The sequence below is a fragment of the Idiotropiscis lumnitzeri genome, chromosome 14 (genome assembly GCF_059441095.1).
Source record: "Idiotropiscis lumnitzeri isolate Australia: NSW breed Sydney's pygmy pipehorse chromosome 14, RoL_Ilum_1.0, whole genome shotgun sequence".
Classification (NCBI taxonomy): domain Eukaryota; kingdom Metazoa; phylum Chordata; class Actinopteri; order Syngnathiformes; family Syngnathidae; genus Idiotropiscis; species Idiotropiscis lumnitzeri.
Genome location: NC_142404.1, coordinates 19455398 through 19482433, shown reverse-complemented (window position 1 = coordinate 19482433; position 27036 = coordinate 19455398). Strand labels below are relative to the sequence as shown.

At 45.8% G+C, this 27036-nt stretch overlaps 1 protein-coding gene and 1 long non-coding RNA gene across 9 annotated transcripts in view; one reads left to right on the top strand and one right to left on the bottom strand.

Annotated features, from left to right (window-relative positions):
• Window positions 1-786: 786 nt before the first annotated feature.
• On the bottom strand, window positions 787-25872 carry gulp1a (GULP PTB domain containing engulfment adaptor 1a). 6 transcript variants are annotated; one of them, XM_088315073.1, is made up of 14 exons: window positions 25737-25872; window positions 10748-10825; window positions 7267-7328; window positions 5308-5379; window positions 4593-4691; window positions 3666-3803; window positions 3470-3586; window positions 2922-3008; window positions 2590-2814; window positions 2318-2453; window positions 2143-2237; window positions 1835-1845; window positions 1708-1740; window positions 789-1437 (listed from the first exon to the last, which is right to left on the bottom strand). In XM_088315073.1, exons 2-13 carry the CDS (start codon window positions 10773-10775, stop codon window positions 1722-1724), a joined length of 1089 nt encoding a protein of 362 aa, XP_088171199.1. In that variant the 5' UTR covers window positions 10776-10825; window positions 25737-25872; the 3' UTR covers window positions 789-1437; window positions 1708-1721. The 6 variants fall into 6 exon arrangements, with proteins under 6 accessions (XP_088171202.1, XP_088171199.1, XP_088171198.1 ...); XM_088315072.1 differs by lacking the exon at window positions 1708-1740; XM_088315076.1 differs by lacking the exons at window positions 1708-1740; window positions 25737-25872 and having other exon boundaries at window positions 787-1437; window positions 10748-10793.
• Window positions 4528-27036, top strand: part of LOC148323914 (uncharacterized) — a 31644-nt gene continuing 9135 nt past the window's right edge. For all 3 annotated transcript variants that reach the window (XR_015846481.1, XR_015846482.1, XR_015846480.1), the window contains exons 1-2: window positions 4528-4701; window positions 15142-15306. This is a non-coding gene — a long non-coding RNA (uncharacterized LOC148323914). The remainder of the gene's footprint in view (window positions 4702-15141; window positions 15307-27036) is intronic.

The following is a 27036-nucleotide window of genomic DNA, read 5'->3' as shown; positions in this document are numbered from 1 at the left end:
GACAATAGGATGACTTTTCTTGTAACTTGAGCTGTTGAATGTGCCTTGAAATCATTCTATTGTGATCATCTGGTGCTCATTTATTCCTATTTATTACAGTTTTTTTTTTTTTTGAAGCGTTTGTTAGGCATGACTGCCTGATAAATCCCAGAGGCAGAGGAGAAAGGCGGACGACATTAATTTTTTCCCACACTGGATGCATTTGCGTTTCATCCTTTGAAATAAACATTGCAACTCATTCCCTTCTGCCTGGTGTTGTTTCAGATGGCAAAAGTTTGCCGTTTGATCGAATGTTTGAATATGACCGGGCCTAATACAGCGCCACAAATGTGCATTGATGAAGGCAATGTCTGAGTACACTTGAGACGACTATTTAACCATCCTCTTGTTTGTTTATGGCCAGTGTTATTTTATCGCACATTGAAAATACAAATGCATAGTAGGTAAAAAAAAAAAAAAGGCGTTCTTTAAAAAACTGGCAGAATAGATTTAATCCTCAACTTCTTCTGCAATTTAAATCCGGTCAATATGACCTGCTGTGACCTAACACAAATTTTATGTTTAGAAAATATTTTTCAAGAAAAAAAAAGCCCATTAGAATAATTTGTAACATATTTAAACATCTTTTTTTCTAGCTTTTAAAAAAAAGTAAATTATCCATCATCTCTAACTAGACAGTTGCAGCAATAAGGCTTAAGAAAAAAAAAATATATATATATATATATATAAATAATGATTGAAAGAATGGACAACTTAACACAATAAGGAGAATGATTTTTTTTACAGTAATATTTTATTTTTAATATGCGTGAAAGTATTAAAAAAAGAACCCAAAAGTAAAAATAATGGACATTTTACTGTGTATTGAATTTACATACAGTAGGTCCCTCCCGGTCCAGAAAGTGCCTCAAGGTGCAAGAAAGATGAGGTTAGACAGACAATAAACTCAAGAGCAAATTCATATCAGAAAAAAACTACATATAAAGAATATGTTAATAAGTAAAATATGAGTCATGTTACAAGTAGGTTAACAATACACATTCCTTGTATTTCATAGCCGGCTTGTATTTGGCAAACAAAACCGAAAAAGTGAGTGTACCATGTGACAACATGACCAATATATAACTCTCACGCCCCGTGCAAGCAATTGGAGTCAAAACTATCTCTTTCAGTTTTTTTTTTACAAAAATATCTCTTTCTATAATGCTTCTGACCTGCAAATGTTGAACATAACAAAACAAACAACTGAAATGAAAATTCATATGGAAACTTCAAGAAGAAAACAAAAACTGTGAAATCCCAGCTCGACCAGAGCGATGATTTTGGCACTTGTACAGAAGACGACGAAACATCTTCAGACGGGAATCAGCAGCGGCCATCCAGCGGGTCCAGAGAGAAGGTGGCGCCCTCTAGAGTTAGTCCCATTTTGAACCCCTCCTGGAATGCATGTGGGCGTGTCACTTGGTTGAAACTATCTTTGCGCGCATGCCAATGAAAACGAAACAACGTGGAATGAGATAACAAAAAAATAATAATAATCTGCACTACTTAATTTTGCATTCAAATCAAATATGCAGCATGCACCAATTGGACAAATAAATTTTGTTTTCAGAATTATCAATTATCTCCTTGTTTGTTGTTTTTTTTTTTTTCAGAAGTAGCAAAAATGTTAATGGTTCAATATGAAAAAAAGAAAGATATTCCTGCCTCCTTTTTGTGGGTCACTGCAGGGTCAATAGACTAAACATAAAATAAGAAAAAACATTATTTTTCCCTCATGCATTACGAAAAAAATAAACACAAGGCATGAAGGCACAAAGAGAAAAGTACAAACCATCTTTGACGCTGCAAGCAAAGAGGACAAAGACAAATGTTGGAAAGTGCAAAGGATGGGAAGGTAAAAAGCTTGAAGGGAATGACTATCCTTGAAAGAAAAGCATTAAAAGATCGCCACCTTGTGGAGATAGTCGGCATTAAACTTGGCACCATCTTGTGGCATCAAAGACTGTCATGAGTGAGCTCAAACATTTTCAAAATGAAACTGAAAATATGTTTAAATAAAAAAAAACAAACAAATTATTGCGTGAATCCCGGGAATGCTTGCGCCTCGGCGAGGGTCTCACTGTCTATATTGCTGCTCACCTGCATTTCATCTAGCTTGGACTGAATATCTGGAGGGAAGTCAGCGGAGCCGCAGGTGAAGGGATCAAATGGCTCCGCCCCAAACAGGTCCTTCCCTTCAGACGACGCATCAACACGACACATTGGAAGGTGAAATGAATGGATGCTGTTACAAAAAAGAGGAGCGGACTCGCACCTATGTTGGGCGGCAGTGCGCTTGCAGGTATCGGGCAGCCATTGCTAGCTTGCGTGGGCGCCAGCGCCGTCCCGGGGGAGAAGGGAACCATGTCGAAAATGTCCGTGGACTGCGGTTGCATGGAGACGCTCCCAGCCTGTTTCAAGTGGCGGAGAAAAGTGTAAGTTGATCACTAGATGAAGCGAAGCGCAAGAGAGTTAAAAGGCAGACGATAACAAGACGCGAGGGACGGCAGTGAGGCGAAACCACGAGAAGCACGGGGGTGAGTTTACGCGAGGTCGCGGCACGCCGAATCCCTCGGGAGGTTTAGGAGGAAGGAAAGTGGATTTGGCAGGCGGTGGAGTTAGTAGGCCAGTAGACAAGTTGGACTCTGGCGAGCTCATAGGCGTGAGGGTGACAGAGGAGATCTCCAGACAGGAGTTGAGGTCGTGACACCAGAAGAGAGAAGAAGGCCTCTGCAGCATGTACGCTTCGTTAGCTTCGTTTAGATAGAACGGCTGAGAAGGAAGACGGCACAACGCACCATCGTCATCGTCAAGAGCGGAATGATTGACGTGTCAAGTTGGCTTTTTGGCAAGCGCCCGAGTGCCTGCTTCGTCCTTACCGGCGGCACGTGTGCGATCATCAACTGCTGTTCGAGATCTTGCAGCTGCTGCTTCAACTCGGAGTTTTCACTTTCCAGTTCTTGAATCTACATGAAAAACACAACACACGGGAACAAATGGCGTGATTTGAGGGAGGATACTCGAGCACCCGAGAAACGCCACGCAGGCGCGGGGAAAACATGCAAACTCCACTCAGGAAAGCCGCAGCCCGGATTCAAACCCACAACCTCGGCACTGTGAGGTTCGAACCCGTCGTCCGTTTCCAAAGAAATAATTGAAAATCTACGTCAACCGTAGTTCGTTAAATGTTGGCAAACGAGGCAACACCGTTCACATGTAACGACATTTAATGCGCTCGACTTTATCATCATTTCCCCTCCGACGATTGTTTGGCTGCCAAACAAGCCGAGTCGCGCGCGCACTCACATGCTTGCCGCACTCAGATGACACATCGTTAAAGGACAATTAGTGATCGCCGCACGCCAAAGTCAATGACGCGTCATTAATCACGGCAAACAAGCCGAAAGAACCGCCACGGAAGACGTACTCTTTTCTGCAGACTTCCAATCTGCTTCCTGGTTTCCACGTCTTTGCCTCCCGACTCCAGGAACTTCTTGTAGGCCAAATCGAAAGCCTGGCCGATGGTGAGCGTGATCTCTTCAGCCTGCAATGTCGCACGGTGATATTCAACTAAATGTCACTTTGCGACGACATCCGCATGGCAAAACCGCTTGGCCACTTACACACTTTTCACTGTCAAACACGTAGCACAGGTGTTTGTTGGACTCGGAGTCCTTGCAAATGAACGTGAATATCCTTTTATCCGTTTTGTCATCCGCGCAGAAGGATATTCGATGTAACTGGCAGTTGTGCTGCACATCCTGGAGAAAACAAAACACAATATGAGAGAAGTTGAGAGACCAAAGCAGGGTGCACACATACGTGTGCTGTGGAGTGTGAACACGAGTCAAACGTTTTCTTTGCGGCAGTGTTGTTTTGGGCAGACATTTTAGATTTAGTCTTAGTTATTTTGGATGAAGATGCTGATTAGTTTTTGTCACATGTAGTCATTCCAATTTGTGATTATTAAAAAGGTTTTAGTCCGTTTTAGTTCAAAATAGGCATACAAGGTTCCCACCCAATGCCAAAGACTTTCTGGTCGACTACTATGCATTACAAATATATAAAAGTGGTAACAGTGGAATCATCGCTCCAAAGAAAGCAGAGAACCAAAACATTTCATTTGGCAACTGTTGTGGCATTAAAGCAAAACAAAAACGGTTTAACAACATTGACGTGTAGTGGACTTGTTCTAATACAGTAGCACACGTCCAAACTCTATCAAACATGTCTTCTGTATTTGTAACCGTTTGTAACTGTTATCAGAATCAAGTAGCCTTGCGAGTGTCAGTGTCCCCACGTTCCGTCAAAGGAACGCGTGCCAGTGTGTGCGAACCCAGTCGAATGAGCGCAGACGCGTTCCAGTCGAATTGTGCCGGTGTGCGCGGCGCATGCGCCCTGCGTGCTGCCCCGGTGGTGGGCGTGCCCAAACGCAAGGTAGGTTGCACTACATTTGCAATTTTTTTGAAAGACAGATGACATGTCCAACCGGAAGAGGAAGATCAACACAAGACGGACAACAAGATGAAAGTCCACATTGAGGAACTTACTTTTGTCTTGGGATCGAGAATTTTCACGCCGTAAATGGAAATCTGCAACTCGACTTTTGGGGTTTTCTGGCCCTCGGACTTCTTGATGTGCCTCTGAAACTTCAAAAAGGTGAATGACCTCCGTAAGTAATGAGCAATGTTGAGAAATGAGTCAGTCAAATGTGCTGTTGTCATGGCGATCGGACGCGTTTGACAAAAACGAACCCAAGCCGTGTTTGAATGCATTCTGGGACTTGTCCTCTGTATCGCCTTTCCTGAGCGATCACAGAATCGCGGCAAACGAAGATAACAGCCGCATTTTAAGTCCCAAGCCAGGTGCGGCCATGTTACGATGTGTTTTTCTTTACTGTCTGAACAAACGAAGCTTTGCTGTCCCATCAATAATGCAGCAGGTACTTGTTGTGGATTTATTGGCTCAGCTATGCACACTGTACTTTTTCAAATCGCTCTGGGATTCAAGTTGAGAATTTTGAAAATAGTTTTACAACAGATAAATCACGTCTTTTATCGCCGGCCGCATCGAGTCACTAAATATCATCGTCGCATGCTCGCAAGTTCAACTGCAAAGGCACCTTGCCAGTAGCTGACGGGCTAATATTTATCACAGCAACCGTCTGCTCTGACTTTTTAATCTTGATCCTAGCTACGGACAATTTTTCTTTTTTTTTTTTTTTTTTGTTGCTTCTGGCGAGCGAGTCTGGAGTCAACCTTTTACCTTGAGCTTCCTCACTGCATCCTTGACAACCTCTGTTCCTTTCGGGGCCTCCACCTCAGTGTTACCGAGAAACTGGAAGACAACACAAAGTCACATTAACAACCCCAGTTACGTTGAATTACAAAAAGAAAACGAGTTTATTGGGATCGTTTTCATTTGACACACTTTTGCGGCATGTGATGAAGAGCCAGTTGAATTTTACGAGAGCATTTTGTTTGACAGCAAAGTTCCCGGACTGGTGTCACAAAAGACACATTTCAAACCCAATCTGCAAGTATACGTCCCCTGCATAAATGCAGACATACCCTGCGCTTGTAGCCCAAAGTCAGCTGGCACCCTCAACACTCACCTGCAATTCAAATGAAGACAAGTTGTACACAAACTCAAATTTGAGCTCAGGCACATCCTCCTCCTCATCGTTGCTCATTTCATACGCACGTTTCCCAATTTGCCCCTGGCAGATGTCTTCAGGGCGCTTTCCAATGCATGACCATGACCAACGCAAAAAGAAACTTGTGCAGCAGTGCAATCCTTCTCCAACAGATGGCGCCATTAAACACGCTGCGCGCGTGCGGGAGGAGCAGCAAACACTTGCGCGCATCACTGAGCCCAACCGGTGGCTTCTTCCAATGTCACGCATCATAAACACAGGTGTTGGCCTCCTAAAGGTCGGAGAAACTCAAATGTCCCCAAGTTTAACGCCACGGCGCCAGCAGACGTCGATTGCTCGGGTCTGCGCTTTTACTTTTGTTTGCTGCTTGGCTTGCCAACTAATGATGCTGCACTCATGCGGCATGGAGCCATCGTCTATATGTGGATTCTTGTCTTGCACGCCCTATTTAATCCTAGAAAAGATGCCTCGACGTCTTAGCCAAATGCTGAATTCATTATTTTTATTCTGACACTAATACCCTGTTCTGTTTGAAGCCATAGTAGAAAAAAGGTCAAATACGTCTGGAATTCTGACGGCAATAAAAAAGCAGGAGGGATCAAGATGCGTCCTAAAAAATCCATCTCATTAAACCGGCTATGCTGTAAACAGGCAGAGGGAAAATGTTTCGGCAAAGACATTTTATCACCGCTTGGTGCACAAATCAAGAAAAACAAATGGTGGGAATTCATTTGAGGAAGCGCTGGTATGAAAAATATTTTGGATGTGCTAACCGACAAATGCCCAAAATAGAAAAGGAGAAGCGATGGCTTTTGACCGGCGCGTTCTCTCGTCGACGGAGGCCTTTGCAGGGGGCAAAACACAAACGGGAGGCTCATCCATCACTGACTCATCCAGCAGAAAAACAAACCGTCGCCGTCTCCAAATCGCCAAGGCAGACAGCTTGTGATTGTGCGCTGTTAAATTTCTGCACAGATTTACGCCTGCTGGTATTCGTTCAAAGTAACGAGCCACTAAAACGTCTTCGTGCCGTTTGCGCTTCTTAATTGAAAGTTTTTTGATGACGTCTTTTGGTCCGATTTAGTATCATGGCTGCTTAGAAACACCAGTGGCATTTTTGGCTCCCACGGCACTCTCGTAGCCACGAACGACTGATTTAGCCAGCTATTTGCGAGGGGACAGAAAATAATAAAAAAATGTTCCACCATATTTGAGAATTGCCTATGTTAAAAAAAAAATAATCACATATCACTTCAGAAGTGCGCATGTACTAGTTGCAAAAACTTCCACTAACAACCCAGGCTAAACTTGCCTCCTCCCCGATAAACAAAGCTCGACAGTCCAACATAGTTCTTTCAAACCAATCACTGAAGTTGTTTGCTATTTTGACAGGCTTTAGCTTCGGCTTTAGTTGCTCGGGAGTGGTTGAACTGGCAATAAATGTCAATTTGTGTCAATGGATGGAGGACCACGGGACTGAAGACGAGCTAGAAACTTCGTCCAAGAGTCCGGAATTGTCAAATTCTTGTTTTAAACGTCAAACGATGAAGGCAGGCGATGAGACATACCTTGGCGTTGTAGGCGATGTAATGCTTGGCCAGCGCCTCGGGTGTGTGCATCCATGACTTCTCTGAACACAAAAACACACACGGCGTTGACATGAGTGACTGAGGTGTCAAAACAATGACGATGTGCCATTTGTGCCGTCGTGAGCGTTTTGGGAGTCTCGGTCAGGCAGATACCTGGGGAAAAAAAAGTGCATTATGATGCTTCACCATCAGGGGGCGCTAGACTTACTCAGACATCTGACAAGGAACATCCACATTTTAGGGTTGCTCCTATCGGAGCGCGTACCCGACATGAGGTTGCGTAAACGACGGATTTCAGAAGACGGGAGGAAAATAGCCCAAGGTTGCTCCAGTACTTCATTTTTGCGGAGGCCCCAGCCTGATTTACGCTTTTGCAAAAGTGACACTTGCGCATTTCAGCAAGTAAGCCAACAGTTGCGCCGTCACGTTTGAGATCCAATGGATCAATTTCAGTCGTTGCGTCGCAAGACGGCCGTCATTTGTCAGCAAGCGATAAGCGCTCCTTTCTTTTCCAATTCATCCATTCGTCGCTTATCAGCGTTTACAAGCGCGCCACTTCCACGTGGCGGTCGCTCAAGTTGTTACGAGGTGAAAACAAATCAACTGTCCCGTCCATTCATCATAATTAGCGTTCATTTGCAAATTGTCATTTGTCATTTGTTGGCTGTTGCGTCGCATTGCAACCGCAGGCCAAAAAGTTGTCTTCGTGATGATGACAGCTGCGATTGTTGTTGGTTTGGAAGGGGAACTGCCACTTCACAGCTTTATGATATTGTAAAAGGTTGACGCGGATGATGCAATAGGCTGGCCAAAAAACAGCCAATGAAAAACATATTATGCCATTAAAAAAAATAGTTTTGCGCACCAGGCCTGTATTGCGCATTTTGTGGAATTTTGGAATATTCAACGCGATGCTCCAGTTGATGGCTTATTTACATAGCGTTCAACATTCATTCATTGAACTTTCATTTTGTTTTCTCAGCAAAGAGACATGATTTCTACTGCCTCCCATAAAACACACTTTGTAGATGCCATATATGCCGTACGTACTCTGTTCGAGTGTCACTTGTCTAAACTTGTCCATCTTCTAAAGTCTGGGCATGTTTTTCTCTCCTAATCAACCGAACGGGCCGGAATTCACCCTCGTGTCTTGCTCTTCAACGCAAAAGCGGTGCTGATCTCACATCACAAGCCATCTACAGGCTTCCGTTCATCATTACAGTGGGACAGAAAGGCAAGTTCATCTCTCTCTTTTTTTTTTTTTTTCGTTCCAGTGCCTCTAATTAGCAAGTTTGGCCGAGCACAAGCTATATGCTGGTCACCAGTGTATGCAATTATGCAAAGTGTCCTTCACGACCAAGTCATTTTATTAGATTTTTTTGTCTTCAACATGCCTGACCAGCATCCGTATTTACAAGGTCGACGTCTACATTCCAAGTCAACCATATTTAACAAAAGCATTCAAGTCGTGAGGAGACAATAGCCTGATTTGATGCAGTTTTCGATCAGAATGCTCCATCATGCAGTGAAAAAAAGAAAAAAAACGAGAGAGAGAACGAGATGGGCTCCAGGGACAACTTTTGTCACACTGCTGACCTCTCGAGATACAACAATTGCACAATGGCTCCTCATTGGCACTCAAATTCCTTCCCGAGGTGATCGGCTTGAGGTGACTGCCTTGTCTTGTTCACTGCTGCTGCGTTGGCCGCTCCAGTTTCGGTCCATCCTCTTCAGTCCACATGGTACAGCATCTCGTTAATTCTCAACTGACCAAGACTTGGTAGCCCGCGATACTCGGGTTACGTTCCGAGTTTGGAGGCTACGGATGGCGCACAATGAACTCGTCGTCTGTGCTGCGATGTGAGAATACGCCACATGGTCGCACTCATTCACCGTTTTTCGTGTATCAAATCGGCCGACGACAGCACGAGTGCATTTCAGCCCATTTCATCTTGTTGTGTCTCGCCAGTCTCCTTCACGTCCATAAATAACGTTCTGTTCGGACAGTCATTACCTTCTTCAAACGCGCTGTTCCGTTTGTCAAAATCGAGACGGATATATATATATATATATATATAAATGAAAGCAAGCATAGTGGTCTATTAAAAAGTGCGAGAACGGCCTTAAAATAGGAAACTGTAAAATAATGTCACGGTGGGATTCCGTGTGTTTTTTTTGGCTTTGACTCCAATCTGAGCGAAAGTCCATGTACTGTGAGGCAATCAGGAGAAGAGGGCAGCAGGGACATACTAAGGAGATATAATGCATCGACAGGCCCGTCTCTTCTCACACGCTTGAGAAACGGTTCCATCCTCTTCTCTGCTTTATCGTTGACGTTATTCCGTTCCGAGTCTCGTTAGGATTGTTTTCCGTTTGCGGCAATTTACTGTTTCAATTGTATTCCTGTGCGGATTCTTTGTTTACTTTACTTTGTGGTTCCCGGTGTCTTGTCTAGTCTTTTTTTTTTCTTCTTCGGGCTCACTCAACTCCCTCTGTGGCCTCACATTCGGCTGCCTGAATTAACTTGTGTCCTTAATGAAGCCTCGTGGAGGTCAGCCTCGTCCGTGTCTAATATTGTGCAGTCAGTGTATCTTTCAGTCGGGGTCATGAATGCTTTAGGGAACTCATTGTCGTCTCAGTGAAGCGACGCACGCCGTTGGGAAGGCTGCATCCGTCACAGCTGTCAGTCAAGTTCACATTTTCTGCGGCATGGTGCCGACTTTTTTTTACCTCAAAGCGCACCACGATTCATTGAGAATTGGAGCCAACATAATGTTGCTCACTTTCTTTAACCGTGCAGAAAAAACACGTTTTATGTTCCTTTTCCCCCATTTGTTGATTTTTCAATTTCAACCGCGACGTAACAGAGGGTGTGAACACTCGCCTCTTTCAAAGGTAGTTCCTGAACGCTCAAAGGTGGAAATTCCATTTCTGATGTCAGGCCGACTCTTTATGAATGAAGACCCCCCCCCACCCCCCAAACCTCATTGTCGCCATGTGGCCCACCTGCCTCAGCACAATTTCCACAACACTCTCCAAAATTCCTCCTGGCCTGATGAGTTGGAGCTGAAGAGCAGATGGTGGTAAACACATTACACCGCCCCCCCAAATGCACATCCACAATTTCCTTGGTCTGCCCTTGGGCAGGGTCACCTCCAAACTGAACATTCCTGCTAAGTTACTCATAATCTGCCCGGATGTTTTGCTCCCTGGTGTCCGTTTTGTTTTTTGTGTCTGAATTCGTTTTACGTCGCTTCAGTAATCTTTTGTTCGTCACACTTTTAGGCCAGCTTCATCCCAGCTAAATGAATTGTTGAAACAAAAACAAAAAAATCTTTAGAATTGAACGCATTTCCAAAGTTTGAGATGATGTTGTGTTGTGAGCTCTACGAATTATTTTGGAATCTTTGCGGTCCAGATGGGTCGTGCAGTCCAAACTTCATCATGTGTGTCTGCTCACCTTTTTTCCTGTTGAAGGCACGATTCATAGTGAAAAATGTGCGCCGCTCTTCCTCCCGGATCTATTCAGATATTCCACCTAGCAGAGCGCAGAAGAAACACATGAAATCGTGAAATGAGCAAAACAACAATTTGTCATCTTGCGAGTCCCCAGACGGCCTTTTTGCCTTCCACACGAGACTGCCTCATATTTAAGATCATCATTTTGAAAAACTTTTTGGAAGATGTTATTATATTTTGTTTGCAAAGAGAAATGCTGGCCCCAAAAATCATGTTGAGGCTGTGCAAAGGCGACGTTGTTTATTTGTCCTCCTTTGAAATTTTTGTTTATTCTGCTAAGAATGCGTTTGTGCTTCGGAAAAACTCCCTTGAAACGTGAATTAGTTTTATCTTAAGTGCAACCTTCACCCTGACTTGAAAAAAAATGACGCCAACGTGGATCTCTACATTATAAATGTTGACTATTATTATTCTTTTTTTTTTGTCTAGCAAAGATTGAAGCGTTTCCTTCCAGTCCGTCATAAAAACATCTCCCATCTCCATGGCGTGGGTTCCCATCAAACTCTTTCAGATGTTTGCATCAATTATCCCGAAAGTTGAATAATCTCAGGTGCCGCAAGGACGAACTGTCCAGGTCTGGCTCGGTGGCTGTCAGCTCCGCTCCGATCAATATTCTTGAGCCTTCCACTGTGGGGAAATATGCCAGGCGGGGCGAGTAACGACTCTTTTGCAAACAGATTAGCTTCTGCCCTGGCAATTTCCCCCAAAAAAATGCAGATATGACTGGCATTTCCAATTTATCAGGGGGAGTCCAAGTTGATGTGAAAAATGTTCTTCGGCAGAAACGGCCAACTTGGTAATAACCTGACTACTACTCGCAGAAAAGAAATCTCAGAGGGTTGCCATCAAAAAAGCAAATCGGTCTCTCACTCATCCTGAGCATGCGTCGTTATCTTGCATTTTTTTTGCATTTTACTTTGCAACGTGACGGTGATGAAGATCCGGATGAGGTCGCTTCATGCAAGTCGCAGCTGAAGGCCGAGCTTCCACATTCAGCGGCACGGAGCAAAATTGTGTGCACGTGCACGTGCACGCCTTGTCGTGTGGAACGAACATGTCCCCGGCTGCACTGTAATTCTTCACAGGGGTCATTAGCGCCTCATGGCCAATCAGAACCGCAAGACCCGTTTATTCGCGCAGCATCAGTCCGACTCCAGGAAAATCCACAACGACATCTTTGGTTTATGGAGAAGCAGCAAATTTTCAGGCCGCATTTGAGCTCTTCGGACATCTTGAGCTGCTGTCGGCCTCTCGTTCTGAAAACGCAATGCTGCTTCGCTTGTCTCGGTTCTGCTTCTGGAAACACTCAATGATCTGATTGCTCCTCAAGTCTCATGCGGAACTAAACGCTCAGTCCAAGACGTTGCACAATTCCGAATCACTTTTTGGATACGGTACCAAGAAGAACTTTTCAAACTACATCCTGGACCAATTACAGCTGATGGACTTGATGTTTTTTTTTCAGGCCTGTAAAAATCCAATTCAAAAAGTCCTGCGACTTGGCGTGATCGTCCGCCGCGGCGTTTGGTCTGCTTTAACGACATCCGGTCTGGTGACGAGGCCGCAGCCGACACGTTGGCAAAGACGCGCGCTCGCAGGCTTGACACTCCTCTGCCAAGTTTGTCGAGTGCCTCGCTTGTTTACACGAATGCTGCAGAGTTGAGGCGTCACTCGCCCACATTACGGCGACGCGCGCTTCATGTTCAACTCTTATACTCGACGCCTGCGGGTGCACCAAAGTGATTTGCAAAACGCTTCAGTGAGTGGGGGGGGGGGCTGCAAATATTGATTCAGCAAATTTGCGGTGTGATGGGTAATCGTTTGTTTGCCTCCTCCAAAAGCGTTTTTAAAATAGACGATTGCAGTCAGTCGGGATGTTTGATTTGGACAAAGCAAATCGGGCGGCCGTCCATCTCGCTATCCCTAATCAAGTGGCCATGCCTTGTGTGGATACAAACGACTCGCTCCTTGACGTCACTTGTCTTCAAAATGTCAGTGACGGCTCGAGAGAAGAAAAATATTCACAGCTGCATTTGAAGACTCTCCTGCGCATCGTCCACAAGTCGTGCCGTTTCTTTACATTTTTGTGGGTTTTAATTTCTATTTACTGTCGCATTTAGACAAATAGTTACGTATGCGACAGATTTTTGCTGCCAAGCAAATTAAAAATCCAATTTGGAGAGAAACATTTTCCTCCTTTTGCACAAAACGTACCAAAACATTTCCAATCCGAGGCAACCAAGAGACTGTTAGTCACCGTTATTTTAAGATTATGAGATGAAAAAAATATTCCCAAAAGATCCGTGGAGCCAAAAAGGAAAACAACTCGCGCTTGTCATCTACGAGCGCATGAAATGTGCTGTTGGGCTTAACCTCCACACCATCACAAAAGAATCACATCACGTCATTAAATGCACAAGTAAAAAAAAAAAAAAAAGTCTCCCGTGAACTCAAACATTTGGAATTTAGCGAGAGGCCGAATATTATTGGCAAAAAAAGCGCCGGTCACTTTGTCACAGACCAAAACATCCAACATTGTTCGAAACGACCAACTAAAAGTTTAGCGGCGAAAGAAAACGAAGAAAGCGGCAAACAGAACTCAAAAAAGAAAAAATCAAGAATGAGCGCCGAGGTCGTGACATCATTCCAAGTGAAAGAAAATCAACAAAGGTCCTTTTTGTTTTCCTTCGTCTGCACTCAGCGTGGCGAAGGAACGCCGAAGAACATGACTTGCTCTTGGAAAAGACTCGCAAGCGGGATGTCGTCGTCCTCTTTCCAAAAAGTTGGAAGAGCACCTGACCTTTTTGAACTGGATGGAGATGCAAAAAAAAAGAAAAAGCATGCAAACAGCAAGAGACGCGACTTACGTGCGTTGAGACGGGGGTGGAAGAGAGAGCGCAAAAGGAAGTGGTCCTAATGCTTTTCAGATGTTGGCCAGATGTTGGCGCGCGCACGACGACGGCCTTTGCAAACTCAACAAGAAACCTTGGGCCAGACACGCGATACTTCACGTTCTGCTTCCTCCGCCCACCGTTGGGCCACAATTCGTTTGGAGTTCCTTCCGCATGTGCCCCCCCCCCCCCGTGGGCCAGGGAGCGTTTCACTGAGACGTATTGTGACATACCAGACGTGACCTATAAAGCCCAACGTGCCAAATGTTGCGGTCTGACCTTTTTTTCTTTTTTTCCCCTCAAGTGTGATTCATCTTCACACTCCACGGCAACATCTTTTTTTGCCGTTCAAAACAGCAGCACGTTCGTGTGCCTTATTGTTGCAATGATTAAACACTAACACAACTTTTTTCCATGAAAGTGAAACTGAAAAAACACAGTTCTGTTTCTGGTCGAAAGGATTTTTTTTTTTCCGTTTAGTTTCATTTCACTGGAGAATCGGGATTTGAGTATGTGCTTTGATTTGTGAGCATGCTGATGAAAGTAATTCAACTCACATCTCAAGGCGGCATTTTATGATGAGCTTGCCCTGTTTATGACGTGCTTCTTATGTGGAGGATAAAGTCCAATCATGATTTGGACACAAGCAGACAAAAGTGTACACCCCCCGCCTCCGGTCACACTTTGCAACGCAGTTCTTGTGCGTGCGCCTCAGCGTCTCGCTGGGGCGGGGCTTTGGTTGTGGCTGCGCTTTTGTTGGCATGCGAGACGTTGATTTGTGCACGACCAAGCATTTCAAACCTGCGAGGCTGCGTGCCGATGTGGGCTAATTTTGCTTGCTTTCCCTTTTTTCTTTGCTGCGCTGCCCTCGATTCTTTCACATTTCAAACGTGCGTGCGCAGGTGTGGCGCGCCAAATCCTTTGCACACATTCAAAAGTGCAAAATGAAAACAAAAATGTCATTTTCTCATCCATGAATCTTCAAGACTTTTCACATGGTTACGTTGAGAAAGTAACATGAATTATTTGTCTTGATGCTCCACTGCTGATGAGAATTCACTTTATTTTTTTTAAATTCATCTGTTATACAACAGGAGTGTCTTAGTAGCGGGAATGTGGCGGACGTAAAAAGATCCTCTCAACTGCGGTCAAACAAATACGACGCGGCGTTTCACAGCAACGCTCTCGCGGCACAATCGGGTCCAAAATCAATTTGCTTCAAAGTACGGCTTTCTCGCCGTTCCAACACAACGCAACACAAAGGCGTTGGGCTTTTATTGCGACAACATTTCAAGTCCATTTAGGAGCCATTCAAAAGTCATTGTGATTTTCTAGGAACGTTGTCAAAGCGATGATTTGCAGAAGCCAACGCTGGCAGAGATTTTTAGCCATGAATTATTGTGACAAATCATTAACGTGATCATTATTCCTCATTTATTTCCAGCTGGAATGTCCAACGCGACTCAAGGCGGCGAGCAGGATGCCGAGCGCCGACATGGACGACGCCGCTCGGCCAAATGATGCTCGCCGGACGTTCGCCGGCCGGCATGAGGCAACGACGACAACGAGGGCGTTCTTTGCGCCCCGCTGAGACAAAAATGAAAGCGCGGTGAGGACAAAACGTGTTTTCACGAGTTTCTTCCACACCTCTCATTTCATCAATTCTCTTCCCCGCGGTGGGTCGGAACCCGCTGTCACAACTGATAGCACAAAAATGCGGCAAGGTCCATCAAGATGCGCAAAGCGGCAACACAAAAGCACACTCATTTCATTCTTGTTTTGTTTTTTTATTGAGTGGACGAGTCATCTTGTATGTTTGGAACATCTGCGACTTGCAAACTGCCAACAGAAAAGAAGCAAACGTAGGAGATAGAGTCGCCCAAAACGATCCTCACTCGCCTGATGTTGCTTCCTCGTCCCCATAAAATCTTTTAAACAGTAACCAGAAAAAAAAAAAGATTCCTCAAACTTTGTGCTTGATGAAGTTGCTGTCAAAACGGGAGACGAGTTTCCGGCGCTAAACTAATTGGCCTAAGTGTCAGGACACGACCGCGGCGTTCATTTGGGAAATGCAACGGCAACACGGGAAGTCTTAGCGCGTTTACGGAGTGGCGTGTTTGTGCGCAAGATGTCGGCGGGAAAGAAAACAAAAAACACGACTGACCTTTTGGGGACGCTTTTAAATGAAGATGCCGATTGTCAAGCACACGCGTCGCAGGCAAAACGCCAAAAAAGCATTTGAAGACTTTGTGGAGTGCAAACGTTGTCATGAATCTTTTGGATTTGAGGAAAGTTTTGCTCTGTTTCCTGGTGTCGCCTAAAAAATTGGACTTTGAACTTCCAAATTAAAGATTGACGGAAAGTCGGAGTTGTTCAGGTTAGTCCGATTTGATATTAAACGAACGCTTTTAAGTGGTTAACTGAGTGGGAAAAACCTCATTGGCGACGTCTGAATTTTTGCGTGAAATTTCCAGATGATCTGAAAATGCGTGATGCCCTTCGTTGGAGACCTTGACCTTCTTTTTCACAAGTCAATGTTTCACTCCTTTTTGCAAAAGGTTCTGTTCTGTTCTCTTGAGAGGAGCGCAAAGTGCGGCTGGCTGGCCGAGGGTCGCCATCGCCTCGGATTCACATAAATGGTGTTTTCAATCATGGTGACAAAGACGAAGCCTTTTTGATGGCCGCCATTTACGGCCCAAATTCACGTGAATATTTCACAAGCTCATATTTCACGCGCGCGCTCAGGCAGCAACTTCCAATAATGAAAGCACGACAGGCTCTATTTGCGAGCTCGTTTGCGGCACTCCTCCAGAATGTGGAAAAACGTCTGCATCGTTTCCGAGAAGATTGAAGCCTCGCGTCCAAGCGATGCATTTCCTGTCTGATCAGTCTTTGGTGGAAATGTCCTGTGGCAATCTGAAGCGAGTCCTCTGAGGTTGAAATGTCACGGACGGGGCCTATCAGTCTTTCAATTTCAGGCGCACCATACGAGCAAGGAGAGAAAAAAAAACAACAACAAAAAAAAAAACCCTCTGCGGTTTACAGGGCAGCGCGCATACGAGGCGAGGTCGCCTTGTCCAAAACACTTCCATCACCGCTGGCGTCTTTTCCTTCCCGCATTCACAACGCCGGCGTTATCGCGGCCGTCAGACCATGCCTGAGGAGCTCCCGCAGAATAGCGCACCTCCAAAGACAGATTTGTAGGCCGTGCTGCCCAAACTGTTTTCTTGATTATGCCTCGCTCATCTAAAATCTCTCTTGAGACAAGAAAAAAAAAAGAAGCATCTGTCCGGCCGGTGGGAAATGATGGAGCACTGCAGCAAGTTGACTCTCTCTTTCGCTCGCTCTCTCGTTCTCTCGGGTTGCATTTAGCTAATACAATCTACAGTATATCAATTGACTTTGTGGAAATCAATCATTCGGTCCACTGATTGGCGTTTTTAAAATGCACCCAGACGGCTGCTCCTTTGTGGTCGTCATCCATAAATCTGCTCTCGCACGTGACCCCATTCGGGTGGACCAGGATTTCGTGCGGGAGAGAATTAAAAAGAAAAAAAGGTCTCCCAGGTGGTTGTCATGGCGCTGGTGAGACTCGCCTGTGTTTATCCTGCGCTCGGTTTCTATTTGGCACCGAGGAAAGCGAAAGCGAATCTCACTTGAGGAGGGTTTATCTTTTGAACGCCACCGGCCGCCACGTCGATACTTTGAAGTGAATTCATTTCGCCAGAACCTGATCACACGCAAATCCTCGCGTTGAAATTGCTTTCATCGAATTGGTTTGGGTGCCAACTGGGTCAGCTGCAACTCCAAAGTCGCAGAAAGATGCTTTTTCTCCCCAAATTTGCTTCAGCTAATGTCGGAGTTTGTTTTTACTTTTTTTTTTGAGCAACTTTTTAATCAGATTCATTCAGAGTTTTTATTTATTTTTACTTCCATGTGATATAAAATGAAATACGGTACCCAAAGTCATGAAATAGTGAAGCACCAAAGTGGGTTTTTGAATGAAGTGCGCCTTCCTGTCCTTGCGGTTGCACTTGAAGATAGACGATCCGCTTCGTGTTAGACCTGAATTGTGTGACCGACCCCGAAACTTGGGAGGCGTAAAAGTGACAAGACGCAAGACCGTTAACATGTCGGACTCCGCGTCCACTCGCTGATCGACAGCGTGCAACAACGTCGCTGAGTAAAGTCGAACTGAAGAAGTTTACATCACAAGATACGGCCATTAAAATCCCGCCCTCCCTCTCTCTCAGTGCAGCTTCTGTTAAAATGCAACTTGCAGCTAATTATTTATGAAGCACAACAGAGAGCGCACATCCTGGGCGGCATGCGAAATTGTAGTCCCGAGAAGCATTTCCTTGAGGGGTTGCAGTCAGCGTAGGCCGCCTCGTTTCGGTTGCAGCCTGACGCAGCCACCCACCGGCGGAATCCAGAAGGAAACAATAACGACAGAACGCAGCATGAAGTGGAACAGGAGAGGCAAAAAACGGAGGTTGCAAACAAACGAGCGGGAGGAGAAACGTCAACTGGCTCAACATCAGCAAATATGAGCGGCGGGCTCGTTATGGAACGTGGACGACTGAAATTGTTTGGTCTCGGCGTGCCTGCCCACAAATCAAGCAGGGATTTAAACAGACAAGTAAACCGTGGCCATAAAATGAGCAAAAATGTTCATTTGAGGCCATGAAGTGTGCAGAAAATATGAATTTGTGGGTTGGTGGCGTTGCCGTCATAAATCTGGACCATCCGTTTGGGGAAGCAAAATGAGCGACTCTTTGCTCCAAACTGCAATATATCTCATTTCCAGAGACGGTGCGCCCAATTTGCTTCCACAAATGTCTTGGATGAATATTGATCGTCTTAATCTGGACTTTCCGTGCACACAATTCCTCCTATCTGACAAGAAATGATTATTTCATACAATTTTTTTACCCATTTTGCGGCCAAAATGGAGTGTGTTGTACACACAGAAACTATATTCTGTTAAAACCAAAAGGTAAGCAGAGCTGCATAGTTTCCACCTATTTTCATTACAGTGGCACATACTCAAATGTTCGACAGAATTGTCACGGTGGGGGCGGAGTTTAATTGTGCTTGGCAAAGTACCACGCAGCGGATTCGCTACACTAATTTGCGAGAGTAATTTGGCGGCTTGGCGATGAAGTGCTGCGCCCACAAGTGAAAATAGCTTCTCACTTTTCTTTCTCTTGTGACTTTGGGCTATTTGAGAACAAGTAGCGTCTCGCCTGGGCGTAATGCGCAAGCCTCGCCACTGGTTGCTATGGTAACCAAAGCACCGTGGCTGTGTCGAATAAAGTGGCTGAGGACGGTGGCGACTCCCTCAAAATGGAGCCATTCCTTATCCTCGGGGTGTTTCGGCACATACATTTTTGTGGGGGGAAAGATGCTCAATATGTTCCTTGCCGATCTCAAGTATTTGTTGAATTTGACTGGGACGACATTATGTCCAGTGCCGAGCTACAAGTTGCCAACGCGCCAGCCGTTTCGTATTTGGGGTCAACAGTGAGAGACCGATAGCGATTATTAGTTGTTTTGGAAGCAATCAGATGGTGCTGTGGGCGGGCCAATCGGCTTCTGCAGGCAGGGCCACCAGCACAGACAAGTGTGCTGCAGCGAGCCAAAATAAACCAGCTTTTCACTTATCGGCCTTGAAAGTTGAAAAAAATAGCCCCGTGACGATCATCGGCAAAAAGCCAAATATCGGCCTTGCCGATAATCGCTCTATCACTAGCGGTCAACGCAATATGTCGTCCGAAAGCTGACGAAGGCGGCGACGTGCCGGTGCCCAGTTTTCCAAACCGTCTTCATCTCACGAAGAAGTGCTGCTGCTATCTAAACGCCACGAAATGTATCGCGCGTATTTAATGCGGCGTGACGGCACTAATGTGCCATGAAGCTTTGGGTCGTTTGGAAAAAGTCTGCAGTCCTTTTCAACCATCTAACGTGTCCTTGTTATTTTTTTCCATCAACTGAAGATATTCTTCAACTTGGCGGCCGTTGATGTTTTGCATCGACTCCCTGTCCGCACGTTTGTGTTGTGCTGCCGGCGTGGTTTGCTGCGTACGTCCCGTTTCTCTTATCTTGCACCTCCAGCGTGTTACATGCTGAAGCTGAGCTGTACTTCTTCCCAGATAGTTCGATCAGGACCGATGCAGCTGCAGAAACCAAAGCATTTTTTGTTTTTTTCTGTGTAACTTTGTGAATGGAAAATAGTTGTCTTTTGTGAGTCGCAAAAAGGACAAAATAATCTTTGAATTATTGGCGTGGCCGTGCTACCTGATGCTGTTTGGCCACATCACATCAATGGAACGTGTTGGTGTCATCATGTCGTGTGTGTGCGCGTGTGTGTGTGGGCTTGACAGTTGAGTGCACACACAGCATGTGCATTGTTGCCATGACAAGGCCGTCCTTCATACGACAACTTGTGTTCTCCAAAAGGATCTTATGGCCGGCTTCTCTTCTCCAGGCAACCGGCGAGCGTCGCCGGCGCAATGTCGGCCCGGCTTGGCTGACCTACGCTTGCTTGGATCGGCCTCAAAGCGTTCTGTGCACGGAAGCGCACGAGACGCAAGCACTCGTGTTGTCACAAAATGATCACACCTTGAAAGAAGTGGAAAAAATGCAATCGGCCTCGCGCTCGCTGTACTTGATGACTCGTGTCGATCGAATCGGCTTTTGAGAAAAAAATAATTCGTAAAATTGTCTCTGTAAAGTGACGATGATGATCGTGTGAAAAAAAAAAAAAAACCTCTCTGGCCTCGTATTAACTTTTGCTTTGACTTTGATTTGTAAGAAACCAGTCGGCCTGAGGAAAAACAACCAATCCGAGACAGAAGGCGTGAGTGATGAGGCCTCGGTCATGGCGGCCCCGCGTTGACCTGCTGGCCGCGTTCGAATAGTTTGCGAGGTCAGGCTTGTTTGTTGGGATTAATTTTTGAAATGGGAGAAGTCATTTTGAACGTCTGTCATGTTAAATATGTCGCCTGCCTCACGCCGGGTAAGCTGACATGCTCTTTTCTTCCGAGCTTGCATTCGTCATTTCTCTTGTTCCCGAGTCAACGGCCGTCCGCTGGACAAAATCAGAACAATCGGCGCCATCCTGACTGATTGCTCCGTCGTGTCAATCATTACACTTTATCGGCACGGAGTGGCGCCAGCAGCGGCCAAACTCTTCCCGCTTGCAAAGTCAATGATTTTCCCCGTGGCCTCAAATTGATTCAAAAGAATGTTGAAGCTTCTTTGGTCACGACAAAGCGTATCGGAGCGACTGAAATGGACAGTAAAAGAAATGATTATTGTTTGATTGAGCGGAAAAGTGGGCCAATGAAAATGTTGAGGGCCATTAAACAAAAAAAACAAAAAAAGTGTTGGCTCGTGATTGTTCTGCGTTATTAAAAGTGAACATCACGCCAACACCGGTGGGAAGCGGTTAAAAAAAAATTCCGTAAGAACGCTCGAGACTGATTTCCGATTGATTGACCGGTCAAAGACGCGCCTGCTTGAAAGGAGCGGCTCAACATGTTCTTGACGAATCGTGCGTTTGCGTTCAGGTCCAAACTGCCTCGTCCCTCACGTGATCGCGAGTCAATCTTCGACATTGAAATGATATTTCACGCTCGAAGCGGAGCCACAAGCGGCCCTTCGAAGGAACATCTTGGCAGAACAAGCGCTTCCAAATCAAGTCGCTCAGCTCCCAAAATGGAATGTGGGCTCCGGTCTTCCCGGACCTCGTACCAGCTTTGCACTTTCGCGCACGTACGGGACGCGGGCCAAAACAATCTGAGCGAGCGGCCGATCCTTCTTTGTCACTCTTGTGAGCGAGCTCGCGAGCTCGCGAGGAGCCAAGCGAGCCAAAGCCATTTTCAGACTCCCCGAGGCTCCTTTTGATGAAGTGGTTCAACGCAGAGGTCACGAGCCTTCCGCTTGGACCAACGAACGACAATTTCGATGAAACGTGTTTCTTTGATTTGGGGAAATGGCGACGAATCTCATGATGCGACGAAACACACGCGAGGGGGCGGTTTTGGGAAAGACTTTTGCTTCGAGACGCTCTCGTCTGTGAGGCGGCGCTTTGAAGTGTGTTGACGACTTGGAAGTCGGCCACAGGAAATTTAATTAAATTTAAAAAAAAAAAAAAAAAAAGCGTGGCCTAATTCCACACAGATGAGGTCTGGCCTCTGGAATGCGTTCTTAAAAATCGACTTCAGGAAGATCAGCTTCGAGGCAAACCAGAATCGAGTCGGCATACAAACAACGTAGAAAAAAACAAAACAAAACTCTTTGCGTTGCACTTTGAGCAACAAAAAATCACGCAAGCATCTCCTCGGCGCACAATGAATACAAAACGATTGATTCAAATGTCGCAAGTTCCAGATGATTATTGCGCAATCGTCAACAAGTCTCAACTCAACACATGGAGAGACTTTTTTTATTTCTTGGCATTCCAAACGACGTCTGTCGATAGCCGTCATTTTTTTGAACGATTTCAAATCCTTTCATTTTCTCCCAAATGGAAAGTGTGCTTTCCGTCTGGAAGCGGAAGGAAGTTTGACTTATTTGCTGGTTTGTTGTGCTGCGCCTTCTGACCCGGTACGTCTTATATATGAGAAGCCCCACCCCCAAATTTAGACCCGCTGCGCCTTATGAGCCGTTCTGCGTTTGCAAATCGCCTTCTAGTCCGAGAAATACGGTGCCAAGAATGCAAAACCAAACGTGCCTGACGGCAATCTCGAAGCAAAACGCAATTTCTTCACGCGCAAACTGGGGACTTGAGTGGACCGGTCGGCCGCTTTGTGATCTGAACATGTCTTGTAAATATTACACGATGATTAGCCGGACACGATGGTGCACGCTGCGGCACGTTGTGGCGCTTTCTTTGGTTTTCGGCCGTTTGTGAGCCGAGCTCTGGCCGGCAAAAGTGATTAGCATCCGTCATTGTCCGCTCCCTCCTTGACAGATGAATGGCGCACAATCGGAGCTGAAATGGCAAAGCAAGACGGCCAAAGCCGGCTGCGAGCCCGTCGACTGAAACCATCGAAAGCGTCACCCGAGAGAGGAAAAAATGTATTTTGGGTCAAGGTTTCACTTCCCATCGCGAGCGCGTTCGCAATCGACGGCCTGCGCGGGTAAAAGCGCAACTGGTGAACAAACAGGGAACAACCTCCAAAACGGAGACACTCACTCGGGTTTTCGAGTCCAGCTCGAGGCGGGCGCAGCATCGCCTCACGATTGCGTCTCTTGAATTTAGCGCATATTGGACCGATCCCACGAGGTGGTGCCACGCCCGCTCGCTTTCAAAATAGCATCTCGACTTTGGTCCTGAGGAATTCGGAGAAGGAAAACTAATTGATGCCGCGAGCGCACAAAACAAGCCACACTTGAACGCATTCCAAGCCAATAAAGTCCAAGACGTGCTTCAGCATCAACTCGCTAATAATGCAAATAATTGTTGAGTGTGACAAGACCTGCTCCTTTGAAGGACTAAGAAAGACCCAGCGCGAGCAAACGCCGCCACAACGGGACTCTGTCAACTGCGATTTACTTTGAAGAGATCTTGTAAAGATGTCAGCGCCCAAAAATACTGACCTGAATCGGTGAAAAGCAAATATTCGAAGCAAGTCCACTTTGCATGACGCAAAACGGAAGCTAACTTCAACGTTGCCACAAAACAGAATTACGTCAAATGTTTAAACCAAGCAAATTGCAAAGATTTTGCTCCCAAAAGACAACCCGTCGCAAACGTCACGACGGTGGAGAAGCACATTTTTGCCATTTCCAGAGATTCCCTCTGAACGCGAACCGAGCATCATCCCGGGATTAGCGGACGACACAATGCCGCTTGATTTAATCAGCGGCTTTGTTGAATATACACACAAAAAAGCAAGGCAAAGCTCACCGTCAGCCGGCGCTGAGTGAGCTCCTGATTAACGATAGCACGTTTTTTTTTTTTCTTTTCTCAGCGCTGCCCTTTGACGATTGACATCATTCAGATGACAAATTAAGAAGTTGCCCGGCAGCTCACAAATATTCATTATCTTGACAAAGGCCAGACTTGGGTGGGCGTTGAACTTATTAAAAGCGTTTTGTCGGAAATCGCGATTAGACTGCAGCGACGGGCGCCGTCATCGACCGGCTTCGCTAATCTCGCCGTTTTAATTTGCCGCTCGTAACGGATGCAAAATGTTAGCGGATTAGAAGCTCTTTGATGCTCGTTTCAAAACATGTCAGCTTCGGTGAGCTTCAAACGGAACGCTGAGGCCATCGCCGCGGCGCTTTGGGTGACAGTGAAGAAATGGCGAACGGCGATGTTATCAGTCACCGTGTGATCGCGTTGATCGATGAACGTCATAAACGAGCAGGCGACAGGAAACGCGAACATTTCTCGGACTGAAGGAATCCATCACGATGCCGGCAGAAGCATCGGGTTGAGGCTGCGTTCGAGTGAAAATCTCCAAAGCGCAAGTGGCGAAATGTGTTGTGTTTAATTGCAAATACGTTTGGCGCTCGCTCATCACCAAAAGAACAACGAGACGTCTTAGCACAAAAACTGTCAGAAAACAAAAATAAAATGTCAGAGAAAGCCTACGAGAGCAGCTGACATTCATTTATGGTTCATCAGAGGTACATGAATATAGAACATGAATGTGAACATCCCCAGTTTCAGGAGGGTGTGCACATTTGTGCAATCACATGATCGCTATAGTTTATCTTTACATGCCAGCACCCAAAAAAGAAAAGAATAAATATTTGATTTGTCCCGAAATTATTCATCCTGGTCTCATTTGTTTTTCAATCACAAAACAGTGGCATTTGAACCGGGGTGTGTAGACTTTTTCTATGCACTGTCCACCATGCTGTGACATATGCACACCCACAAAAAATTGCAAATAAACACCGTTGCGGCATTTCCATTCAATTTGATGGCCAACGGTGTTACAAATTGCGTTACACGTTTTGAGCTACAAGCGTGATGACGGAACAAATTCAGCCCTTATCTCAAAGCACCACTGCACCGTAAAGCAACGTCTACCCGCATGATAACGCAAGCAAACCCGGGGAGAACACACACACACACACACACACATGAGTGGACATTTGAATCCAGAACCTCTCAGCTCTCGAGAGACCTGCTAACTGGACTTATCTTAGCAGTGACCATGTTGGTGCAAGGTACATGATTAGACTAGACGATGTATACTATACAATACTATAGGATACTATACTATGTTATACGATACTATGCTATCAGAATCAGAAATCCCTTTATTGTCATTGTACTCAAGTATGCAACGAGATTAGAATTATGATATACGATACCACGCTATACTATAGCATACTACACTACACTATACTATACTATACTACATAGTGAAGGCTGCATGCAAAGACGCAACGCAATTTGCTTCCTATTTGCAGCGTGCGTGATCTCCGTGCTTGTGTTCTTGTGCATGTGAGTGTAACTGATTGTTTGTCTTGATGTGCGATGCTATTGGCCGGCGACCAATCGGGGGCTTACGCCGCTTTATTCCCTCGCCAAAAGGTCAGCTGGGAGAGGCACCATGAGCTCACCCTCGAGCCTAAACAGCGCATATGGAAAATGGATGGATGCGAAGGTGGCAAACTGACATTTAATGCGCATGCTGCTGCTTTTGTTGTTTTTTTTTTTTTTTCTTTTTGAAGCACGCAGACTCGACTCGCATTCCAAGTTCGCCCAAAACGCAATCGGAGAGAAGCGAAATGGAGAGCAACGCGCATTCAATCGCTTCCACAATATGCATTCGAATCCTGAATTCGTAATCAGATCGTCGATTTAAAAAACAAGAACAAAAAGAAAATCAGATGTCTCCACCTTTGCCGGACTTGCGCAACAAACTTTCCCCCCGATCTGCCAAGGCGGTCACCGCTCGAGCTAGTCGGCAACAAACGTGCACAAGAAGCAGCGAGCAAATCAGCCCACTTGCAACTTTTTCATCTTTTTCCCACAAGAACTGAAAGAAGGTCGTGCGACTCTTTACTTACGGTGCAGCCCGATCGAGTATCCGAGCGGTCAAAACCCAGCGAGCCTCGATCTCCGGTCCGGTCCGGTCCGGTGTCTCCCGCCCCTGCTCGCCGGGCACATCCAACCAACAGTGTCACTCGTCACTCCCCTCCTCCTCCTCCTCCTCCTCCTCCTCCTCTTCCTCTTCTTCCTCCTCTCTCTCCCCCCTCTCCGTTTTCTGCTCACGGCTCGTGACGTCACTGGACGCTCAGCCTCCAACGGCGGAGGAACTTGAATAAAACATGGGCAGACCTCAACGAACAGCAACGCAACCTGCTGCTTGGGCTAATTCGTCTCAATCTGTTTTCCGGCAACTTTAGTCAAATCATTTAGCGGGTGACATTTCATCTCTGAGCATTGCAATTGCTTATTTTTTGATGCACTGTCCACCCTCCACTGCGAATTCATCCAAGCATCCAGGCACGTGCACACATAGACACAAAGTGGTGCTTGGGCACTTTTCCCTTTGCTCTTAAACACACGTCAGTCAAGTGCGCCAATTCTTTTATTCACATGGGGGGGGGGGGGGCTCATGATCATATAGCTCCTCTATTTTTCTTTTTTTTTAAATGATGAGCAAATGTACGTTCAATGCTGAGTCTTCTCGTGTGGAGGAAGCTGTCAGATTGTCCACTTGACTTTGCCAAACGTGCATTATTATCATGACGACCCCGTCCTCTCGCTGCTGTCACCACGCTGCCCAGCTTCGGAAAGAATTGTGCTGACGTCGCACTTTCCCATTGTTGTCGTTGCCTCGGCTCAGACGTTAACCTCCAAAAATTATCGTGATGGACGAGGAGGCCAATTCCTCGATTTTGTCTCGGCGAGAGCTGCCTTTATGTTTTGGACTCCTTCCATTTTCATGTGAGCAAAGCGGCCAGACAAGATGCAAGATGACTCGAAGCAATATATCAGAAAAATACACGAGGCGTTGATTTATGTTTTCCTGACAACGTTGTGCATTCAAGTGGGCAATTTATGACAAAACCAAAATGGGTCATCGAATCAACGTGTTGCGTAAGCTGAGAATGCCACTTCCATTCCAGCTCTCATATGAATACAGATTGAGTTATTTTCATAGCAGACATGGATGTTGGCTTGATTGTGATTGAAAAGAACATACCCAAATTGTCCGACCGCATGTTTCATTTCCAAACGAGGCAACAAAGCGTTGGCGTTGCAGACGAGACGGCACGTTTTTTATGTCGAGAACTCCCGCGGAAATGTATTTTCAATTTTGTGCAAGGCAGCTCTTAGACCAAAACAGAAGCATAAATTAGA

Bases quoted from the DNA above. Each gene is read 5' to 3' on its own strand.
- gulp1a (XM_088315070.1), bottom strand. From the start codon at position 10,775: ATGAATCGTGCCTTCAACAGGAAAAAAG. The intron at 3,009-3,469 runs GTACGTCTTCCG...TTTTTCATGTAG, and splicing joins TTGGAAGTCTGCAGAAAAGA to ATTCAAGAACTGGAAAGTGA. The intron at 2,815-2,921 runs GTAAGGACGAAG...CTTCCTTCTCAG, and splicing joins TGATCGCACACGTGCCGCCG to CCGTTCTATCTAAACGAAGC.